The 21,453-nt window shown below is 36.2% G+C and overlaps 1 protein-coding gene across 1 annotated transcript in view; it reads right to left on the bottom strand.

Annotated features, from left to right (window-relative positions):
* Window positions 1-21,453, bottom strand: part of IL1RAPL2 (interleukin 1 receptor accessory protein like 2) — a 1,212,980-nt gene that overhangs the window by 309,051 nt on the left and 882,476 nt on the right. Inside the window, exon 5 of the mRNA XM_021932495.2 lies at window positions 11,713-11,787. Coding sequence (XP_021788187.2) covers window positions 11,713-11,787 — 75 coding nt within the window. The remainder of the gene's footprint in view (window positions 1-11,712; window positions 11,788-21,453) is intronic.

Consider the following 21,453-nt stretch of genomic DNA (forward strand, 5'->3'; position numbering starts at 1 on the left):
TGATTCTCTTTCTCTCTAAAGAACTTTCATTTTCCTGTAATTGAGCTAAGAGAGTGTCAACAAAAAGAATCAAACTCTGTAAAATATTTGAAGAAATTTATTCTGAGCCAAATATAAGTGACCAATGGCCTGTGACACAGCCCTCAGGAAAACTTGAGAACATGTGCCCAAGGTGGGTCAGGGCAGTCTTGTTTTATACATTTTAGGAAGACATGAGACATCAATCATGTAAGATACACATTGGTTTGGTCTGGAATGGCAGGATAACTCGAAGCAGGGGACTTCCAGCTTATAGGTAGATTTTAAAATGTTCTGATTGGCAATTGGTTAAAAGTTATTATCAATCACAAAGAATGTGTGGGTTACAATAAGGGGTTGTGGAGATCAAAGTTTTATCATGCAGATGAAGCCTCCAGGAAGCAGGCTTCAGAGAGAATAGATTGTATATGTTTCTTATCAGACTTAAGGTCTGTGTTGATGTTAAATGCTGGTGAGCTTTTCCTGAATTCTAAAAGGGAGTGGAGTATCATGAGACATGTCCGTTCCTCCCTTCCTGTCATGGCCTGAACCAGTTTTTCGTGTTAACTTTGGAACCCCATGGCTGAGAGGAGGAGTCTATTCAGATAGTTGTGGCGGAGACAGGCGCCTAGAATATTATTTTTGGTTTACAGGAGTTTTCAAATTGTACCTTGACACAGTTTTCCCTCTCCTTTGTTGTATGCCCCCTCTCCATCACATGTTCACATTGTTTTTGTTCTTTTGCCGACAATCAGCCTTGAGACACACCATGATTATCATCTCACCAAGTTATAATTTTATCAAACAGCTTAACAACAAATGTAAAACCATCATTATAGTAACAGATATACAATCAACATCTTCACAACTAAGGAAAATAAATGAAATTGATACAGGCCCTCAGTGAGTCAGTGCTCCTCTTGTTCTTGGAAAATAAGTGTCTTACAAATACACACCACATTTCAATATACATAGGCTCTATTCCTAGGTTAATATTGCATTTGTAAACAAAATCAAAGTTTTTTGTGTGGACTTGATGCATATACTCTTAATTCAGTTTTTTTGAAATTCAGATATTGTTAAAGACTAGACTTTTTATTAGAACTGGTATCAGGCCAAGTTTACATTATACTCTTTTTGAAGGAGTTCATTTTTTCAGCCAAAGGACTTGCTTTAACTGATCTTAATTGCCAGGTGTGCCCTCTTTTGCATCACTCTAAGACACAGTTCTTTCAAACTTTTCAGTGGTTATGTCCACAGTGACAATATCTTTCTCTTGTGGGAATCAAGAGCAAACTCTTACAGGTTTAGTACCACTGTCTTTGATCTTTCAGTATCCATTTGTTGCCTGATTTGTGAAGGCTTTCAGCCTTTCAATTTTCCACCTTGCTAGAAACCCAAGATCAGATTTTTTTCTGACATGACTTCTTTGCTTACCACCTTGCCAGGGCTTATGCAATCTGTAAGCTTCCAAACTCAAAGTTACTACCTTGAACATAAACTATTAGTTGTAGTTTCACAGATCTCTGAGCACTTTTCCCCAGATCTCTTGCCTTGTCCTTATTCTGTGTAGACTCTGTCTCAAAAAAAAAAAAAAAAAAAAAAAAAAAACTTCACCAGGCATAGTGATGTGTTCCTGTACTCAAGCTACTTAGGAAGCTGAGACAGGAGGATCACTTGAGTCCAGGAGTTTGAGGCTGCAGTGAGCCAGAATCATGCTACTGCACTCTAGCCTGGGTGACAGAGTGAGACCCTGACCCCCCAAAAAAGGACCAAAATGTATATCCCACTCCTGATATATCTAAGGAATTTCTGGAAAGAGCTATTATTAAAGGAACAAAAGATCTTCCAAAGTTTAAGCCAAATTTATTTAAATGAAGTATAGAGGACAATTAATGGAATTATCTAAATGATACAAAGCTACCCTTCTACCTCAATTATGAGAATACCCTTCTACCTCAATTATGAATAAGCCAGATAATAGCTTACTCAATTTCCTACAAGTTCACCTACAAAAACTGCCTTTCTTTACATAAAATTATATAAAATATTTGAATTAAAAGAGATCATAAATAATTCTCTTTTTTTCCCAGTTCACGTGACATTTTAGACATAGTCAAAATTTGTAGCTTTATTTTTTTTCTTTTCCAGATCTTTAAAAAGCATCTATAATCCACTGAATAAGATGGGCTAGAAGATGAAACTGCTGAGAAGTGCTGCAAAGCTGATGGTATTGATATCAACACAGATATCATATGCTTTTGGGGAATTGGAATAGTGCACTCAGTTGACACTTACTCCTAATAAATTCAAACAGTGGAGAGTTCTCTAACTTATTTTTAAAGTCTCTAATACATACTTCCTATAGTTGAATGATACAAATTAGTTTCTTGGTCTCTGTTCAGATACTGGGTTACATACAATTTTTGGGCATTTAACTATACTGTAAATCCCTCCAGAAAACTTTCCTGTATTGTCTTGTGCTTCACAGCTAGTTTTCAGGCATGTGTACTGATTACAAATTAGTTTTCTATTTAAAAAGGAGTTGTGGCTTGAGTTACAAAGATTTAAAGTTAAAGCAACGCTCTCAATAATTTCTATTTTCTCACTGAATCAATTCACACTAGACACCCCTTTAACTTCGATATATATGATCACTCACCTTCTGTCCAAAAATCTATTTTAAGAAAGAGCAGAAGTACAAGAGGACCATGTAAACAATAGTACTAATATTAGTAGGAATATGGCAAGGTTTAAGAGTGACAAATTTAGCTTCACTACATTTAAGCTGCTTACTAGCTGGGATAAGTTGTATAACTTCTCCGAACCCATTTTCCTCATTTAAAAAATGGGCCATAGACATTTCTCCGAAGACATACAAATGGCCAACAAGCACATGAAAAGATGCTCAATATAATTAACCTTAGGGAAATATAAATTAAAAGTACAATTTCAACCACAATAGTACTACATACACATTAGAATAATTATGTTAAAAATAAAAAAAAGAAACAAGTGCTTTCAAGAATGTAGAGAAACTGGAACCCTTTGCATTACTGATAGGAATGTAAAATAGTACAGTCTCTTTGGAAAGCAGTCTGGTGGTTCCTCAAAAGGTTAGACATAGAATGACCGAATGACCCAGCAATTCTACTCCTAGGTATATACAAGAGAAATGGAAACATATGTCCACACATAAATTTGTACATGAATGCTCACAGCAGCATTGTTCATAAGAGCCACAGAGTACAAATGATCAAAATGTCAATCAACTAACTAATGAATAAATAAAATGTGGTCGATTATTATTTAGCAGTGAAAAGGAGTGAAGTACTTACACATTCAATAACGATGACTAAACCTTGATAACACTATGCTAAATGTAAGGAGCCTATCACAAAATACTTCATGTTATATATTTTATTCGTATTAAATATCCAGAATAGGCCAATCTATAGTTACAGATAGATGATTAATGACTACCTAAAGCTGAGGATACAGGTGAGGATGAGGGACTGAGGAGCGACTGTCAATGGGTACAGTGTTTCTTTCTGGGGTGTTGAAAATGTTCTGAAATTGTGGTGATGCTTGCACAACATCATGAATATACCCAAAATCATTGAAATGGATGTTTTAAATTGCCAATTGTATGGTATATGACTAATGTAATAAAAAATTGTTAAAATGAGGCAAGTAGTTGGGTTTATCACAAAGAGTTTTTGGGAAGATTAAATAAAATAAGCTATATAAAGTATTTAATATAGTGCCTAGTACCTTGTAAGCAATCAATAAGTGACAGCTCCACCACCACCACCACCACCACTACTGCTACTACTACTACTGATACTATTACTACAAATAATAATTATTAGTAGTAGAACTATTATTAAAAAATTATTATAATAATTACAATTTTTAGCAGTACTAGAAATGTTATTAAATTATAATACTAAGTAGAGTAATAACATTATTTGTAATAGCAGAGCTGTTATTAAATAATAATTGCTAAAGTTGTTAATATTATTTAGCTGTCCTTATTAGAATGATAGTTTTATCCTAGGACAGAGTTTGGGGTCTAGATAATGTTACCATACCCAGTGTGCTATAATAAAAAGAAAAAACTTTGGAGTGAAACAGATCTTGTTGAAATCCCATCTTTGTCACTTACTAATTATGTAACATCATGTAAGCTATTTCACCTGTCTGCGGTTACGTTTCCTCATCTGCAAAATAATTCAACAATATCTACTACTTTGAGCTCTTATGAGGAATAAGATAGTGTATGTGTAAATGCCCATTTTAGTGCCTAGTACCTAGTAAATTATCAAATAATTTTGGTTCCAAATATATGAAATCATGGTTTTGGCTTTTTAAAAATATGATGAAACACCATCAAACTTGTATCAGTATCTCAATAAGACATAAGCCTAAGCAATGCCCCCAAACACCAATGTATGCATAGAGGACTGGTTAACAATCATGCTATTTAAGAGATGTTCGTAATCACATTGTTAGATTATAATCAGACACTATTTAGTAAACTGTTAACTTTTTTCCCATTTCATTCTTAAAAAAAAAAATCTCAAAACAAGCACAGCTGTTACAGAAACTTAGACAATAAGGGAACCAGTTTCAGTCTCACTCATTAATACTACAGCCAACTCTTAAGGAAAAGGCTTGGCCCAGATTTTCCAAAGGTATAAATAATGCACATGTTATATAATCTGGGCAATAGAATGGTTTTCAGTTTGGGGTAGCTCATGCTAAGCTTGTGCATGTTATCCTGAATAAATAGATCTTTCGGAAACAACTCACTAACCCTAGAATGTCTATAAGGGTGAGGAAATTCTGCCATGAACTAGCTCCAATTATGTGTGCCAAGAAAGCTGAGTAAGTTCATAATACCCTCCTTCTTACTCTCCAAAGTCTCCATAGTGTTTGGTTATTCAATATTACGTAAGTTTTAAGGAGTTATTTGAAACTAAGAGGGTAAGAATATAATATAAAAAACTTAAAAAATCTCTTGCTTCCACCATTATACACACAATTCATATACCGAGTTATGACTCCAGCTAATGAAATAATCATGTACTACTATTTGTATTAACAATAATTCTGGTTTGACATTTAGCTCAGTTGGTGACTTGCTTTGGATTGTTCTTTTTATTTCAACTTTAGAAGGAGTTGACTAATTTTGTTAAACTGAATTGATTCAAGGGTATCATAAATTTCCATTTTTAGTATTTGCCACATTAAAGCAAATGGTGGACAATTTATGATTTCAAAAGGTTCTATTCTTGGTCATTCTTAATTAGTTTTAGATAAATCTAGTAATTGGTTGAAGCTGCAGAGTTTTGTCATTGTATTTAGTGAAAGCCTAAGCACGGAGAACCTTTAGTATATGAGGTCCTGCCATAGTATATGAGGTCCTGCCACAAGAAAAATCATTTTCCTTTTTCCCTCGTTTCACAGTTCTCATATGTGATGCAATTCTACTTATGCACATCTGTTTCCCCACTAGACTGAGAACTCCTTAAGGCCAAGAAACTCATTTAATTCACCTCTATATCTTCAGGATCTAATATGCTGGCATCCAGTAAGAACTCAATAAATGTTGTTAGGTAAATAATGTTTTATAAAATACATAGATTTGGTTGAATAGCTAATTTCCTAATTTGGGATTAAATTAGGTATTTGTTTTGCCTTCTAGTCCTGAGTATTGAATTAAATGTTATATTTTGATATATTCCCTTGTAGAGTCTTTTACACTGGTTTCTTAGGGAATATGATATAATTTTCAGTAGAAAGTGATATGTTAGGGAAATTGATTCCTGATGAAGATTAACACTTCTTACACACATGGAGAAAGTTTGAGCCAATAGCACATAACACACTCATGAAATATGAATCTGAATAGCCTGTAAAAATAAAATAAATTCTGAATGAGAATAGAAAAAAAGAATCTTTTATACTGGATCACATTTGCCTAGAGATGAACTACTGGCTTTTTGAAACATCCAAAGTAACCCAATTAGCTTGGACTGTTCTACTTGTCTGAGTTTTTCTGATCTACCTTAGGTCCCCCAGGCCTCCTTTTTGATTCACACAAAAAGAGAAAGTAAATGTTTATATGTGTTTTCTGCATAATGCTGTCTAGCTTATTTTAAGTTTTAAGAAACTGCCAAAAAGAAAATTATCGGCCAGGCTCTATGGCTCACACCTGTAATACCAGCACTTTGGGAGGCCGAGGCGGGTGGATCACCTGAGGTCAGGAGTTTGAGACCAGCCTGGCCAACACAGCGAAACCCAATCTCTACTAAAAATACAAAAATTAGCTGGACGTGGTGGCACGTGACTGTGATTCCAGCTTCTTGGGAGGCTGAGACAGGAGAATCACTTGAACTGGGGAGGCAGAGTTTGCAGTGAGTTGAGATCATGCCACTGCACTCCAGCCTGGGTGACAGAGCAAGGCTCCATCTTAAAAAAAAAAAGAAAGAAAGAAAGAAAAGAAAAGAAAAGAAAATTATCATCATCAGTCAGAAGAACAGAGCACATTTTCAAACTCACCTTTAATTAAAATTAGATAGCAGATCTCAAATCTTTCATGCAAATGTGTTCATGACTTTTTCAAAGCTTTCAGGAGTGTGTTACAGTTTGTAAAGCATGCATTTGGGTCTCATGAAAAGAAGTAGTTTATAAAAAGGGTCTATGTAGCATGAATATATTTCAAATGGGGCACATGTCCTTACAATATTTTAATAAATTGGTATTAACGGTGTAAAATAACTTTGTATATTGTAATACAGTGTTGTTTTACTTAGAAAAAATTACTGAAAATATATTTTTTTCAACTGCTAAGAAAAGAATTAGCCTTGGTATAGTCAAGGTTTATTTCTCAAATTTAAAGCTAAATTTACCTTCAGCGAGAGAAAAAATAAAGGATAACAGGATCAAATTGGAATTTTGCATGTGTGTGTTGTACATTGTTTTATCTTTTATATATCATACATTACCACAGGGAACTTTAGTAGTTACATAGACTTTTTTTGCGAGAGCAATAGTTTTCAGATTATTTTGTTAAGAATGTGTTTATCATCTCAAAATATATGGTTATTTAGTGAAAATTAATCTTCTTTCAGTATTACAAGGTGAACACAATTTAGCAACAACCAAACTGTCATCACCAAGTCAGCAAAAACGTATGTAAATTTCTAGAACTTTGCAAATGACTAATGGCTTACACTATAGGAGAGAGAAAGTCAAGATGTTTATTTTCCTCTAGAGACATAACAAAATATCTGTACTGATGCCAACTCCCTGCATGAAAAGTATTTATTTCTACTGAAATTTTTCATTTACTGAATTTCTTTTAGAAATATTCAGAACTGAGAACAGAGTGTAACCCTCAAATGAACACATGAACATTTATTCCAGACCATGTTTTCTAAAACTACCTTGAAGCTGATACTCAAGTATTTCCTAAAATGTGTCTCATTTTGCATAAAATTGCTGCATGAAATTCTTGTCCATGGGAAAAATAAAATTAATAATGCTCTAGATAAACTAATTAATGTTTGTTCAAGTTATCTACTAATTACTTAACAAACTACCCATAACTTAATGGCCAATGACAACCACTTTACTTTGCTCGTGAATTTTGGGCTCATAAATTTGAGAAGAGTTCAGCTCAGTGGTTTGTCTGTGATCTACATGGCATAAGTCAGGGAAGCTAGAGCTGAAGGATCCACTTCCAAGATATCTTCTTCACTTATGTTGGTGTCTTAGTGCTAGTTGACCTCTCTCTCCCACCATATTGTGTCTCATCCTCTAGTGCCTCTCTATATAACTTAAACTTCAAACAGCATGGTGGTTTCATAGTGGACCAAAACACTGGGACAGAAGTTGTAAGTTTCTTTTGACTCAGCCTCTAAAATTTCAGAACATCACTTTTGCCACACTCTATTGGTCAACTGTGAAGAATGAAAACTCAAGTTTAGATATTAGGAGTAGCCAAAAATCTATGGCCAACTTTAATCTACTACAATGTTGTCTAAAATTTTAAGTAATAGGATTTGGGAAACTGAAAGTTGATAATGTGTTTAGCCATATGGATTGGATTTTTGTATTTCTTGGCAGTTCTAATTTCAGTTCTAGCTTTAGGATGTCCAGAACTGAATGTGTTTGATAAACTTCAGAAACTGAAGGAAAACAATTTCCAGAAGTTTTCATTACCTTACTGAATTCTGCAAGTTTTCCAGACATAGACAGAGATATCCAATCGTCCCAGTTATCTTTCTGTATCTCTTTTTTACACCTGGTGTTTTCTAATGTCTCATGATTCTGACTGCAGAACTCCCACTGACACAGAGGAGCTCTTTGACATTTATAGTGCTCATAATGTCAGCTGACTATTGAGGTATAAGAGCAACTTATAAAATGATTTCCAATTGTGAATAAATGGTACTAAATAAATCCATGAAAGAGTTAAAATCACGTAAAATTAATCAGTCATGTGCTCCTTGAAATGCCAAAGATCTAGTTTGACTGATTTTGCTTTTCTTTCTCTGAATTATATGGTTGTTTAACATCTCAGAGTAACAGCCTTTCTGGGATGAAAAATAAGCAGGTCTCCATCTTTCTGTCAATAAAGTTGTTTCCAACTGCGTTACAAACTAAAAGCCGAAAAGTTCATCCTTACATCTAATGTAAATTGGAAGTAAATTATTTTAGTAATCTTATAGGATGGTAATATTTGGTAGGGTGTTTTGGCATATATATCTATGTTAGAATACAGGTTTATACAAAGTACACATCTTGTAGATGTCCTGAACAGTACATACAGGTGTTGCACCCAGCGAATCTGAATGGAATGTATCTTCTACAACGGTCCTTCTCCTTGCTTTGGATCAGTACTTTTCAAACTTTGCTGTTGTGTGCCTAGTAGCAGAGGAGAGTACAGAAGGTATTCCTCCAGGGACCACAAACATAAAATTTACTCACATTTTGTTTGTGAATCTTATCAAGCACTTTTTTTTTTTTTTTTTTTTTTTTGAGATGGAGTCTCACTCTGTCACCCAGGATGGAGTGCAGTGGTATGATCTCAGCTCACTGCAAGCTTCACCTCTGGGGTTCACACCATTCTCCTGCCTCAGCCTCCTGAGTAGCTGTGACTACAGGTGTCTGCCACCACACCTGGCTACTTTTTTGTATTTTTAGTAGAGACGGGGTTTCACTGTGTTAATCAGGATGGTCTCGATCTCCTGACCTTGTGATCTGCCCTCCTCGGCCTTGCAAAGTGGTGCTGGGATTACAAGCATGAGCCACCACGCCTGGGCTTATCATGTATATTTTATCATGCAAATGTTGCTTTATATATATATGTGTTTTGGTATGAAAACAATTTATCCACTTGAATTTCCATGGAAACTAATGATATGAGACCATCATATGGTTCCATGTAACCCCTGGAACCACAAAGTTCCCTTAGAATATTTTTATCCCAGTTCGAGGTAGAGAGATGTTAGTAAAATGTATCATATGGTCAGTAAGGGTATCAGCATATCTAGATTTGGCTCTAACAAAATATAATGACTGCAAAACAATATGGGGACATAAGAAGAGCCACAGTCTAATATTTCATTATTTCTAAATATTCACCATTTCCACAGTCCACTCTTAACAACATGTTTATTAATTTCTTTTTGTTTTGTTTAAAATGTTTAACTTAGGTACTCACATTGCTAGGTTTATTTAAAAACTAATATTTGCTATATTTCATTTTGGAAAAGTGAACATTAGGAATACAATTTTCTCTCTCTTATTTTCAAGATATAAATAAGTTTCCAACAATTCCAGTTGAATTATAAGGATCAAAAGTTTAGTCAAAACTTCCAAAAACTACAAGGAGATATCGTCTCACCCTAATCAAAATGGCTTTCATCCAAAAGAGAGGCAATAACAAATGCTGGAGAGGATATGGAGCAAAGGGAACCCAAATGTCCACTGTTAGTGGGAACGTAAATTAGTACAGCCACTGTGGAGAACGGTTTGGAGGTTCCTCAATAAACTAAAAATAGAGCTACCAGATGATCCTGCAATCCCACGGCTAGGCATATACCCAAAAGAAAGGAAATCATTATATCAAAGAGATATCTGTATTCCCATGTTTATTACAGCACTATTCACAATAGCCAAGATTTGGAAACAATGTAAGTGTCCATCAACAGACAAATGGATAAATAAAATGTGGTACATATACACAATGGAATACTATTCAGTCATAAAAAAAGAATGAGATCCAGTGATTTGCAACAACATGGGTGAAACTGGAGGCCATTACATTAAGTGAAATGAACCATGCACAGAAAGACGAATTTCACATGTTCGCACTTATTTTGGGGAACTAAAAAATTAAAACAATTGAACTCATGGAGATAGAGAGTAGAATGATAGTTATCAGAGGCTAGGAAGGTTTTGGGTGTGGTGGAAGTAGGAATGGTTAATGGGCATGCAAATATAGTTAGAATAAATAAGTTCTAGTATTTAATAGCACAACAGGGTGACTACAGTCAACAATAATTTATCGTGCATCTTAAAATAACTAAAATATTATAACCAGACTGTTTGTAACACAAAGAAAGAATAAATGTTTGAGGTGATGGACACTCCATTCACCCTGATGTGATTATTATACATTGTATGCCTGTATCAAAAAATTTCATGTACTCTATAAATTTACACACCTATTAGGTACCCACAATAATTAAAAATTAAACAACAACAAAAACCTTTCTAAGTGAGTGAAAATTGGGATCAATTTGTCTTCCCTGGCTGTATAATGGATAGAGACCACTATGGTCACAACTATCAATAAATCATATATTCAGTGTAAGCCCAATACATTTAAAGCATATTTACTCAGTTCTCTTGTGGTTCTTCTGTTTAAAATTGAAGAAATTTAGAACACTAGAATGAAATCTAAGACAGATGAAATCTTGAAAATGTTAAAGGGCATGATTTAAATTAAAGGCCACAATTTGAAAGAGATCCTAGCAGGTCTCTGAGTTTTTAGCTTACAGTACTTAAAATTACAAGGATTAGCAGTAGGATCTCTAAAAAGAGGTGCAATACCTTGTGTCCTTATTTGAGTGTGTACAAGGACAGTAGCACTCATAAGTCAACTTGTCACTTTTCCCAACATCATATGATTGATAAATATTCAGGATCCCAACCTAAAAACAAGTTTTAAATGGCCCTGGATTGTGATATTGAAAATAATATTATCAAATCATTTTAAAGGCTAAACCAAAGGCCTGTATTTTATTTCAAGAAGTGCTTGGTCTCCAGGAGTTAATGCTGTCCAAATAAAAATTTTGGCTGACATGTATGAAAAATTTTCTGTAACAATCACCAATGCAAGACACTCATGAATCTATCAATCACAGAGTTAAAAAGCTCTGTCATACAGCACACTTAATACCCAGTGTAACTAATTAGTATTACCATTTTTTGATGCAATACAAACTAGTTTCCTTAAACTGCTATTGCACTGAACTCCAGGGTTATAAATGAGCAGAACACAAATTGATTTGCATGTAATAACAGTGGCAATAAACCTTTCCCGGTTCATGCAATTTTCCCCATCTGTTAAGAGAGGGCAAGTTTAGGAAGTGTTATTCCAAGGAGGGGACTTACCCAGCTGGACATCTATAACACTTGGCTGATTCTCCATGGGGAACAATGGCTTAGGAGGCTTGTCTGTGAGTAAAGCTAGAAGAGAAAATGAAAGAAAGTAATGGAAAAATTGAGATAAATTACAGGATGAGAAAGATTCTATCATGTATGATATTTAATGTTTGTAGACTTGATGGTGTGTAAACATTTATTAGACAGTGTTCCTACTTGGGTAGTTACTCTATCCATACAATATCCATTCCCCAGCACATTTAGTGCACCACTGATTCACTGTAAATAGGACATTTTGACAACTACATTTTCCAACAAGATGAAACAAATGGACTATTTTGGGTGGTTTTTATAAATTTGTAAGTATAAAGAAATATATATTTTTAAAGTATAATTGAGAAATAGGAAATCCTCATATATGCTTTGTAGTGGTATTCTCAATGAAATATTACCCTAATGGACATTTTTAGTGACATGGATCTTCAAAACCTCTGAATTATCCCCCACTCTCCACTGCAACCTCCAAAACAATATAATAAAGCAATGATATCTTCATTAGGATAATTGATCAAAAATACAAATTAAGCATGTTTTATACTCCAAGTCTTGTGCTAGGTACTAAAGGGAAAGAAAGCAAAGTCTTTATCTTTGCCCTCAATTTATAATACAGGACTATGAATACAGGATTAGCACACTATAATAGAGAATAGAACATAGAATATAGCATTTGAGCTATAAGGCTATATATAGGTGGTAAAGAAATGGAGACAGGAGAGGTCAATATTGGCTGGAAGGTTTGAGGAAAGTTTTATAAAGAGAATGGATCTTCATATGAAACTTAAGGGATGGAGAAGATTTGGAAAGGCAGAGAGTAAAGAAGAAAAGATTCTTAGAAGATTCTCAAAGGGATTTTCAAAAGATTATCAGGAAGGGGGGCGGAGCAAGATGGCCGAATAGGAACAGCTCCAGTCTCCAACTCCTGGCATGAGCGACACAGAAGACCAGTGATTTCTGCATTTTCAACTGAGGTACTGGATTCATCTCACTAGGGAGTGCTGGACAATTGGTGCTGGTCAGCTGCTGCAGCCCGACCAGCGAGAGCTGAAGCAGGGCGAGGCATCGCTCACCTGGGAAGCGCAAGGGGAAAGGGAATCCCTTTTCCTAGCCAGGGGAACTGAGACACACAACACCTGGAAAATGGGGTAACTCCCACCCCAATACTGCGCTTTAAGCAAACAGGCACAGCAGGAGATTATATCCCACACCTGGCCGGGATGGTCCCACGCCCACGGAGCCTCCCTCATTGCTAGCACAGCAGTCTGCGATCTCCTGGCAAGGCAGCAGCGAGGCTGGGAGGTATTGTGCTGAAGTTTAAATAACAACAGCAGCAGAAACCTCTGCAGATGTAAACGACTCTGTCTGACAGCTTTGAAGAGAGCAGTGATCTCCCAACACGGAGGCTGAGATCTGAGAAGGGACAGACTGCTCGCTCCTCAAGGGCTCCTCCTGACCCCGAGTAACTCAACTGGGAGACATCCCCCACCAGGGCAGTCTGACACCCCCACACCACAGGGTGGAGTACACCCCTGAGAGGAAGCATCCAAAGCAAGAATCAGACAGGTACACCTCGCCACCAGCAATATTCTATCTTCTGCAGCTCCTGCTGCTGCCGACACCCAGGCAAACAGGGTCTGAGTGGACTTCTGCCACCCCAACAGGTTTCCAGCTGACGGACTGTTAGAAGGAAAACTATCAAACAGGAAGGACACCTACACCAAAACCCCATCAGTACATCACCATCATCATCAAAGACCAGAGGCAGATAAAACCACAAAAGATGGGGAAAAAGGACGGGTAGTTGGAATTAGTGTACAGAGCTTATCTCCCCGGCAAGCGAGCTTAAGAGCTCATCGCCAGCAATGGATCAAAGCTTGATGGAGAATGACTTTGACGAAGATGAGAGAAGAAGGCTTCAGTCCATCAGCTCTCAGAGCTAAAGCGAGGAATTAGCACTCCAGCTAAAGAAATCCGCAATCTGAAAAAGTGGAAGAATTGATGGCTAGAGTAATTAATGCAGAGAAGGTCATAAACGAAACGAAAGAGATGAAAACCATGACACTCCACAACCACGCGACAAATGCACAAGCTTCAGTAACCACTGATCAACTGAAGAAAGAGTATCAGCCATTGAGGATCAAATGAACTAAAAACAGCCGCAGAAGAGAAAACCAAAGAAAAAGAAGAAAAAGAAGCGAACAAAGCCTGCAAGAAAAGGACATGTAAAAAAGACCAAATCTATCGCCTGATTGTGGTGCCTGAAAGTGAGGGGGAAAATGGAATCCAAGTTGAAAACACTTTCAGGGTCATCCAGAGAATCCCTAACCTATAGTCAACATTCAAATCCAGAAGTACAGAGAACGCCACAAAGATACCGGTGAAGAGCAACTAAGACACATAATTGCCAGATTCACCAAAGTTGAAATGAAGGAAAATCTTAAGGCAGCCAGAGAGAAAGGTCGGGTTACTCCACAAAGGGGAAGCCCATCGACTAACAGCAGATCTTCGCAGAAACTTCTACAAGCCAGAAGAGAGTGGGGGCTAATATTCAACATTCTAAAGAAAAGAATTTTAAACCCAGAATTTCATTCAGCCAAACTAAAGTTTCATAAGGAGAAATAAAATTTTACAGATAGCAATGCTTAGAGATTTTATTCACCGTGCTCGCCTCACAAATAATCCTAGCCAGCCAATCAACACGAAAGTAAAACAAACCGCAGCAGCCAATAGCAAAACACGCCAAATGTAAAGACCATTTAGGCTAGGAAGAAACTGCATCAACTAACCATAAAATAACTAAAGTTAATATCATAATGGCAGGATCAAGATCACAATAATAACAATATTAACCTTTAAATGTAAATGGACTAAATGCTCCAAATTAAAAAAAGACACAGACTGGCAAACTGGATAAAGAGTCAAGATCCATCAGTCTGTTGTGGTATTCAGGAGACCCATCTCAATAACGCAGAGACACATAGGTTCAAAAAGCAACAAAGGGATGGAGGAAGATTTACCAAGCAAAATGGAGAACAAAAAAAGAGGTTGCAATACTAGTCTCTGATAAAATAGACTTTAAACCATCAAAGATCAAAAGAGACAAAGAAGGCCATTACATAATGCTGATCACCCCACAGGAAGAGCTTAACTATCCTAAATATATATGCAACTTAACACAGGAGCACCCAGATTCATAAAGCAAGTCCTTAGAGTCTTACAAAGAGACTAGACTTACACAATAATAATGGGAGACTTCAACACCCACTGTCAACATTAGAAAATCAACGAGACAGAAAGTTAACAAGGATATCCAGGAATTGAACTCATTCTGCAGCAAGCATCTATGACATCTATAGAACTCTCCACCCCAAATCAACAGAATATATATTCTTTTCGAAGTGAATTCACATCAAAGGTATCGGTTCCAAAATTGACCACATAATTGGAAGTAAGCACTCCTCAGCAAATGTACAAGAACAGAAATTATAACAAACTGTCTCCTCAGACCACAACCAGAACTCAGGACTAAGAAAACTCAATCAAACTGCTCAACTACGGAAACGAACGTCCCGTTCTGAATGACTACTGGGTACATAACCTAAATGCGGAAGGCAGAATAAAGATGTTCTGAAACCAATGAGAACAAAGATACAAATATCACCAGAATCTCTGGGACACATTTAAAGCAGAGGGAAATTTAAAAGCACCAAATGCCACAAGAGAAAACCCAAAAATCTGACACCTAACATCACAACAAAAGAACTATAGCAAGAGCAACACATTCAAAAGCCAGTTGAAGGCAAGAAAATAACCAAGATCAGATAAGAAGGAGATAGAGACACAAAAACCCCAAAAATTTAACCAGGAGCGTTTTTGAAAAGACAACAAAAATTGACAGACCGCTAAAGACCAAAGAAAAGAGAGAAGAATTCAAATAGATGTATTAAAATAAAGGGATATCATCGAATTTACAGAAATACAACTGCTATCAGAGAATAATATAAACATCTTTACAAGAAATAACTAGGAAAATTAGAGGAAATGGATACTTCTGACACTTACACTTCTTTCCAAGACAAACTAGAAGAAGTTGAATTCCTGAATAGACTAATAGTGAGGTTTGAAATTGAGGCAATAATTAATAGCCTACCAACCAAAAGTTCAGGACCGATGGATTCACAGCTGAATTCTACCAGAGGTACAAGGAGCTTCGGTACCATTCCTTCTGAAACTATTCCAATCAATAGAAAAGAAGGAATCCTCCCCAACTCATTTTATGAGGCCAACATCATCCTGATACCAAAGCCTGGCAGAGACACAAAAAGAGAATTTTAGACCAATATCCCTCGATGAACACGTGATGCAAAAATTTCAATAAAATACTGGCAACCAGATTCAGCAGCACATCAAAAGCTTATCCACCATGATCAAGTGGGCTTCATCCCTTGGGATGCTGGTTCAACATTCTAAATCAATAAACATAATCCAGTATAAACAGAACCAAAGACAAGAACCACATGATATTCAATAGATGCAGAAAGTGCTTTTGACAAAAATTCAACAGCTCCTTCATGCTAAAAACGCCAATAAATCTTCGGTATTGATGGAACGTTATTCTCAAATAATAAGAGCTATTATGATTAAACTCCACAGCTAATATCATACTGAATGTAAGTAAAACTGAAAATTCGCTTGAAAACTGGTGAATAGATAGGGATGCTCTCACTACTCTATTCAACACAGTGTTGGAAGTTCTATTAGGCAATCAAAGCGTTATATTAAACCGGTTGCACCACTAGAGTAGAAGTCAAGTTGTCCCTTGCAGACATGATTGTATATTTAGAAAATCCCAATGCCTCAGCCCAAAATCTCCTTTTGCTGATAAGCAACTCAGCAAAGTCTCAGATACAAAATTAATGTGCAAAAATCAGAACCATTCAGACACCAGTAACAGACAAACAGAATGAACTTCCATTCACAATTGCTTCAAAGAGAATAAAATACCTAGAATCCAACTTACAAGGATGTAAAGGACCTCTTCAAGGAGAACTACAAACCACTGCTCAGTGAAATAAAAGAGACACAAACAAATGGAAGAACATAAATTACAAAGCCAGTCATCATGAAATGGCCACTGCCCAAGGTAATTTATAGATTCACAAGCTATCCCCACTACCAATGACTTTCTTCACAGAATTGAAAAACTGCTTTAAAGTTCATATGGAACCAAAGAGCCCGCATTCCAAGACAATCCTAAGTCAAAAGAACAAAGCCGGAGGCATCATGCTACTCGACTTCAAACTGCACCACAAGGCTGGCTAGCAACTGAAAATGCATAATTGGGAGCACCAAACAGACACAGACCAATGGAACAGAACAGAGTCCTCAGAAATAATACCACACATACAGCCATCTGATCTTTGACAAACCTGAGAACAAGAAATGGGGAAAGGATTCCCATTAATAAATGGTGCTGGTAAAATACAGCCATAGCAGAAAGCTGAAACTGATCCCTTCCTCTACCCTATACCTAAAATTAATTCAAGATGATTAGAGACTTAAATGTTAGACCTATCACCATAAAACCCTAGAGGAAAACCTAGGTAGTAAATTATTCAGATATAGGTTGCTGGACAAAAGACTTCATGTCCAAAAACACCAAAAGCAACGGCAGCAAAGCCAAAATTGACAAATGGGATCTCATTAAATTAAAGAGCTTCAGCACAGCAAAGAAACTACCATCAGAGTGAACAGGCAACCTACAGAATGGGGAGAACATTTTTGCACTACTCATCTGACAAAGGGCTAATATCCAGAACCTACAAAGAACTCAAACAAATTTACAAGAAAACAAACAACCCCATCAAAAGTGGGCAAGGATAGAACAGACATTTCTCAAAAAGAAGACATTCATACAGCCAACAGATACAAAATGTTTATCATTACTACATTTGAGAATAATTAGAATTATTAATGAGATACCATCTCAGCCACCAGTTAGAATACAATCATTAAAAGTCAGGAAACAACAGGTGCTGGAGGATGCGGAGAAATAGGAACACTACACCGTTAGTAAGGATTGCAAACTAGTTCAACCATTATGGAAAACAGTATGGCGACCGCGATCCAGATGTACCATATGACTCCGTAGCCATCCCATTATCGAGTATATACCCGTGTTGATTGGTAAATCATGCTGCTATAAAGACACACACATGTATGTTTATTGGCGCACTATTCACAATAGCAAAGACTTGAATCAACCAAATGTGTCCATCAGTGACAGATTGGATTAAGAAAATGGCACATATACACCACGGAATACCATGCAGCCACAAAAGGATGAGTTTGTGTCCTTTGTAGGACATGGATGCAGCTGGAAACCATCATTCTTAAAGCAAACTATCAAGAACAGAAAAACCAAATAATGATGTTCTCACTCATAGGTGGGAACTGAACAATGAGATCACTTGACTCGAAGGGGAACATCACACACACCGGGCCTATCATAAGGGAGGGGGGATTGCATTGGGAGTTATACCTGATGTAAATGACGAAGCGATGGGTGTGCTGACGAGTTGATGGTGCGCAGCATAGCAACATGGCACAAAAGTATACATAAGAAACTCACCGCTATGCACATACCCAGAACTTAAGGTATAATCATAATAAAAGATTATCAGGATAGATTAACATGTTAAGATTAGAATCCTCACAAGCTATTACTGAAGGCCGATGAAAACGATCCGACGAAGAAGGCCAAAAGTGGTCAAATCATGAATTTAAAATGAAACTAGATAGATAGGATGTAGCTCAATTCTGGTGGACTCCGAGTAACAGGCAGAGGAATTTGGACATGATGTTCTAGGCTGGAGTGTCACTGTAGATCTTGGAACAAAAAAAGACTCAAAGGAAGTGCTGTCTAATGATGATTGGCTTAATATGTGTATTGGGCTGAGAGAAGAACAAAAAACTAAGAGATTGAGGAAACAATGCTGCAGTGTGGGGATGGGTGGTGGTGAGCAGTCACACTAGGGTGGAGTTTGGGGAATTTTATGTTTATGAGAGGACAAATCTGAGAGGCACCTGGAAGAAAGAAATGAGAGGACTCAGCATACAGATACATAACGTCATGTGTATTGTTGTCATAAAATAACTCTTATATCAAACTATTGCTTATATCCTGAATTCCCTTTAACTGATTATGTATTTATGTCTTGCTTCAAATATCCAACTGGACTCTTACCTACTAAAAAGAAATGTTTTATACTTTTTTATAATTCACAGGAGGAATAGCATAGGATTGTGCTATAATGATTAAACCACCATTAATTGACTAGCTTAGGAATTCCCTGCCAACATGAGAGAAGATCTCATACAATTTGCAGGATATTTAGAAGAGAAAGAGAGAAATAAAAGTTGATTACAGGACAAGTAAGGTTAGGGAAAAATACAAATTTGGAGAGATTCCCAAAATAGTTGTTGATAATAAACAAATGCACCAGAAATATACTTAGGAAAGAGCTTTATGGCACATTAGCTTTCTCTTCCTAATACCTGAACTGCCTGAAGTAGAAAAGTTTTAGTGAATTAATTGCCTTCATTTTTCCAACACATCATTCAAGATGACATACAACATGTATTTTCCTTATGGAATTGAACAACATTTTTGTTTTAATTAAGTTGATTTGGGCATAATTTAGACCTACTAATATAATATCTAGTCTTCTTTTCATAAATACTACAGTTACTCTTAATAATCTGATTTTTAAATATTATTAGAAACATAAGGAATATATGTTAACATATATAATTATGTTAATATATAAACATAATCATATATGTTAAACAAAATTTGTATGTTTGAATTTAAAATCCAGTTATATCAGATGTTCAATTTTGTTGTAGTTTGCTATTATTTTTAATAGTAAAATATTGGAAACAACTTCAATTTCCATCAGTAGGAGCCTTGTTACAAATGTGGTGATTTCATATAATGACATATTATGATACTGCTGTTAAAAAGAATTAAGTAAATCTGTAGATTAGATATTAAAATATTTCCAAGGTATACTGTTTAATGAGAAAAACAAGGTCCCAAATAGTATGCACAGCATGCTATTTCGAGTATAAAACATACATATGCATATATAAATGTTTGTATATGTATGAAATATTTCTAGATGGATACATGTACAATTGGTAACAGTAGTGTCCTCTGAAGAGAGGGAGTGGATGGCAGAGTGACTGTGGTGGGTAAGGAAAGGGTGGCATGGGCAGGCAGAAGGAAGATTTAATCTTCACTATATGCCTTTATATTTTGAACCATCTGCATATGCTATGCATTCAAAACATAAATAAAATTAAAATTAAATCCAACCATTTTTCACTTTATTAATAAAAACCCATTTTGATTTCTTTATAGAATTATTGTCAATTTACCTTACACATCCAAATTATATACATTTAGCTTGCTGGAAACTATTCTTAGGCAATCTTATTTTAAAATATTTCCTTCTTCCAGATGAATTAACTGGAATGTGATAGGTAGGAAGCAATTGTAAGGAATGTATTTCATGTATGGAAATGACGATCTTGCTCTGCTTTCAGCAGGACGAGTTTGGGGTCATTGTTTTCCCCTTCCCTTATCTTCTGCCATGGACTATGGATGTATTTACCCTAATTTTATTATTGTTAAATATCAATAGCTGAAGTGACATTCACTAGTATTAATGATAATTTTAAGTGTCTTACATTTATAGGTGGTTCATAAGTTTCAAAGTGCTTTCAGATACATTAGCTCATATTATCTTCATGATGACCTTGTAAGGTAAAGAAGACAGTTACAAATGTGACCAATTTAGATATGAAGTTAAACGAAGCTTATATTGTCTAATTTGGTGTCCCCTTGTAACCTAAAGCCCCCACTTGCAAGATGAATAGAAAAACAGGATATAAGTTGTAGGCAGTAGACAGGTAAAGAGCTCAATACTGAGTCAGTGGTTTTAGCCTCTTTGACTCCACACTAATTACACTAGGGCTCCTAGTCCAATGGAAATGGCTTTGTGTCAAACAGCCAGTTGAAACATGATCCCTGTAGGACACCCCACACATATACACTTTTTCCCCCTAAACCCGTGAATGGAAAGAGATGAACTGGCACTTATCCCAGCACAGCTCAATGGGATATAAGGCTATGGTGCCTCTTTAAATTCCAATATCATGTTTAGGCCTGAGAATTGGTAAGAAGTGCAGAACATTTGTGATGATAGAGCGGCAACTGCAGCAGTTCATCTGGATCCTGACCACCAGCCCAGAGACAAATCTATCAGCACTTTGCATAATTATAGCATTTGCAGATTAGCTAGAGTGCATGCTGCCACAGGCAGGCAAGCTCATTTCTTATTTATTTTTATTTTTAAATCTCATCTGAAACTCAGTTACTATTTGTGAAAGGAAAGAAAGAACTGTCAATACCAAGTCCCCTAAACAACAGTGCAGATATTTACAATTTTATTAGGAATCTCATCCTGGACCTCAAGGGGGACTAATTGGGGTCTGAGCTAATCTTTGAATTTGCTGCTTAAGCTTCATGCTTTGATTGAAAGAATGGGAGCAAAGGATACATTTTGGTACTAACGTTTCAGTGTACAATTTCTCCACTGCACTTACCTCAGTAGCTGCTTATATTTA

The sequence above is a fragment of the Papio anubis genome, chromosome X (assembly GCF_008728515.1).
Source record: "Papio anubis isolate 15944 chromosome X, Panubis1.0, whole genome shotgun sequence".
Classification (NCBI taxonomy): domain Eukaryota; kingdom Metazoa; phylum Chordata; class Mammalia; order Primates; family Cercopithecidae; genus Papio; species Papio anubis.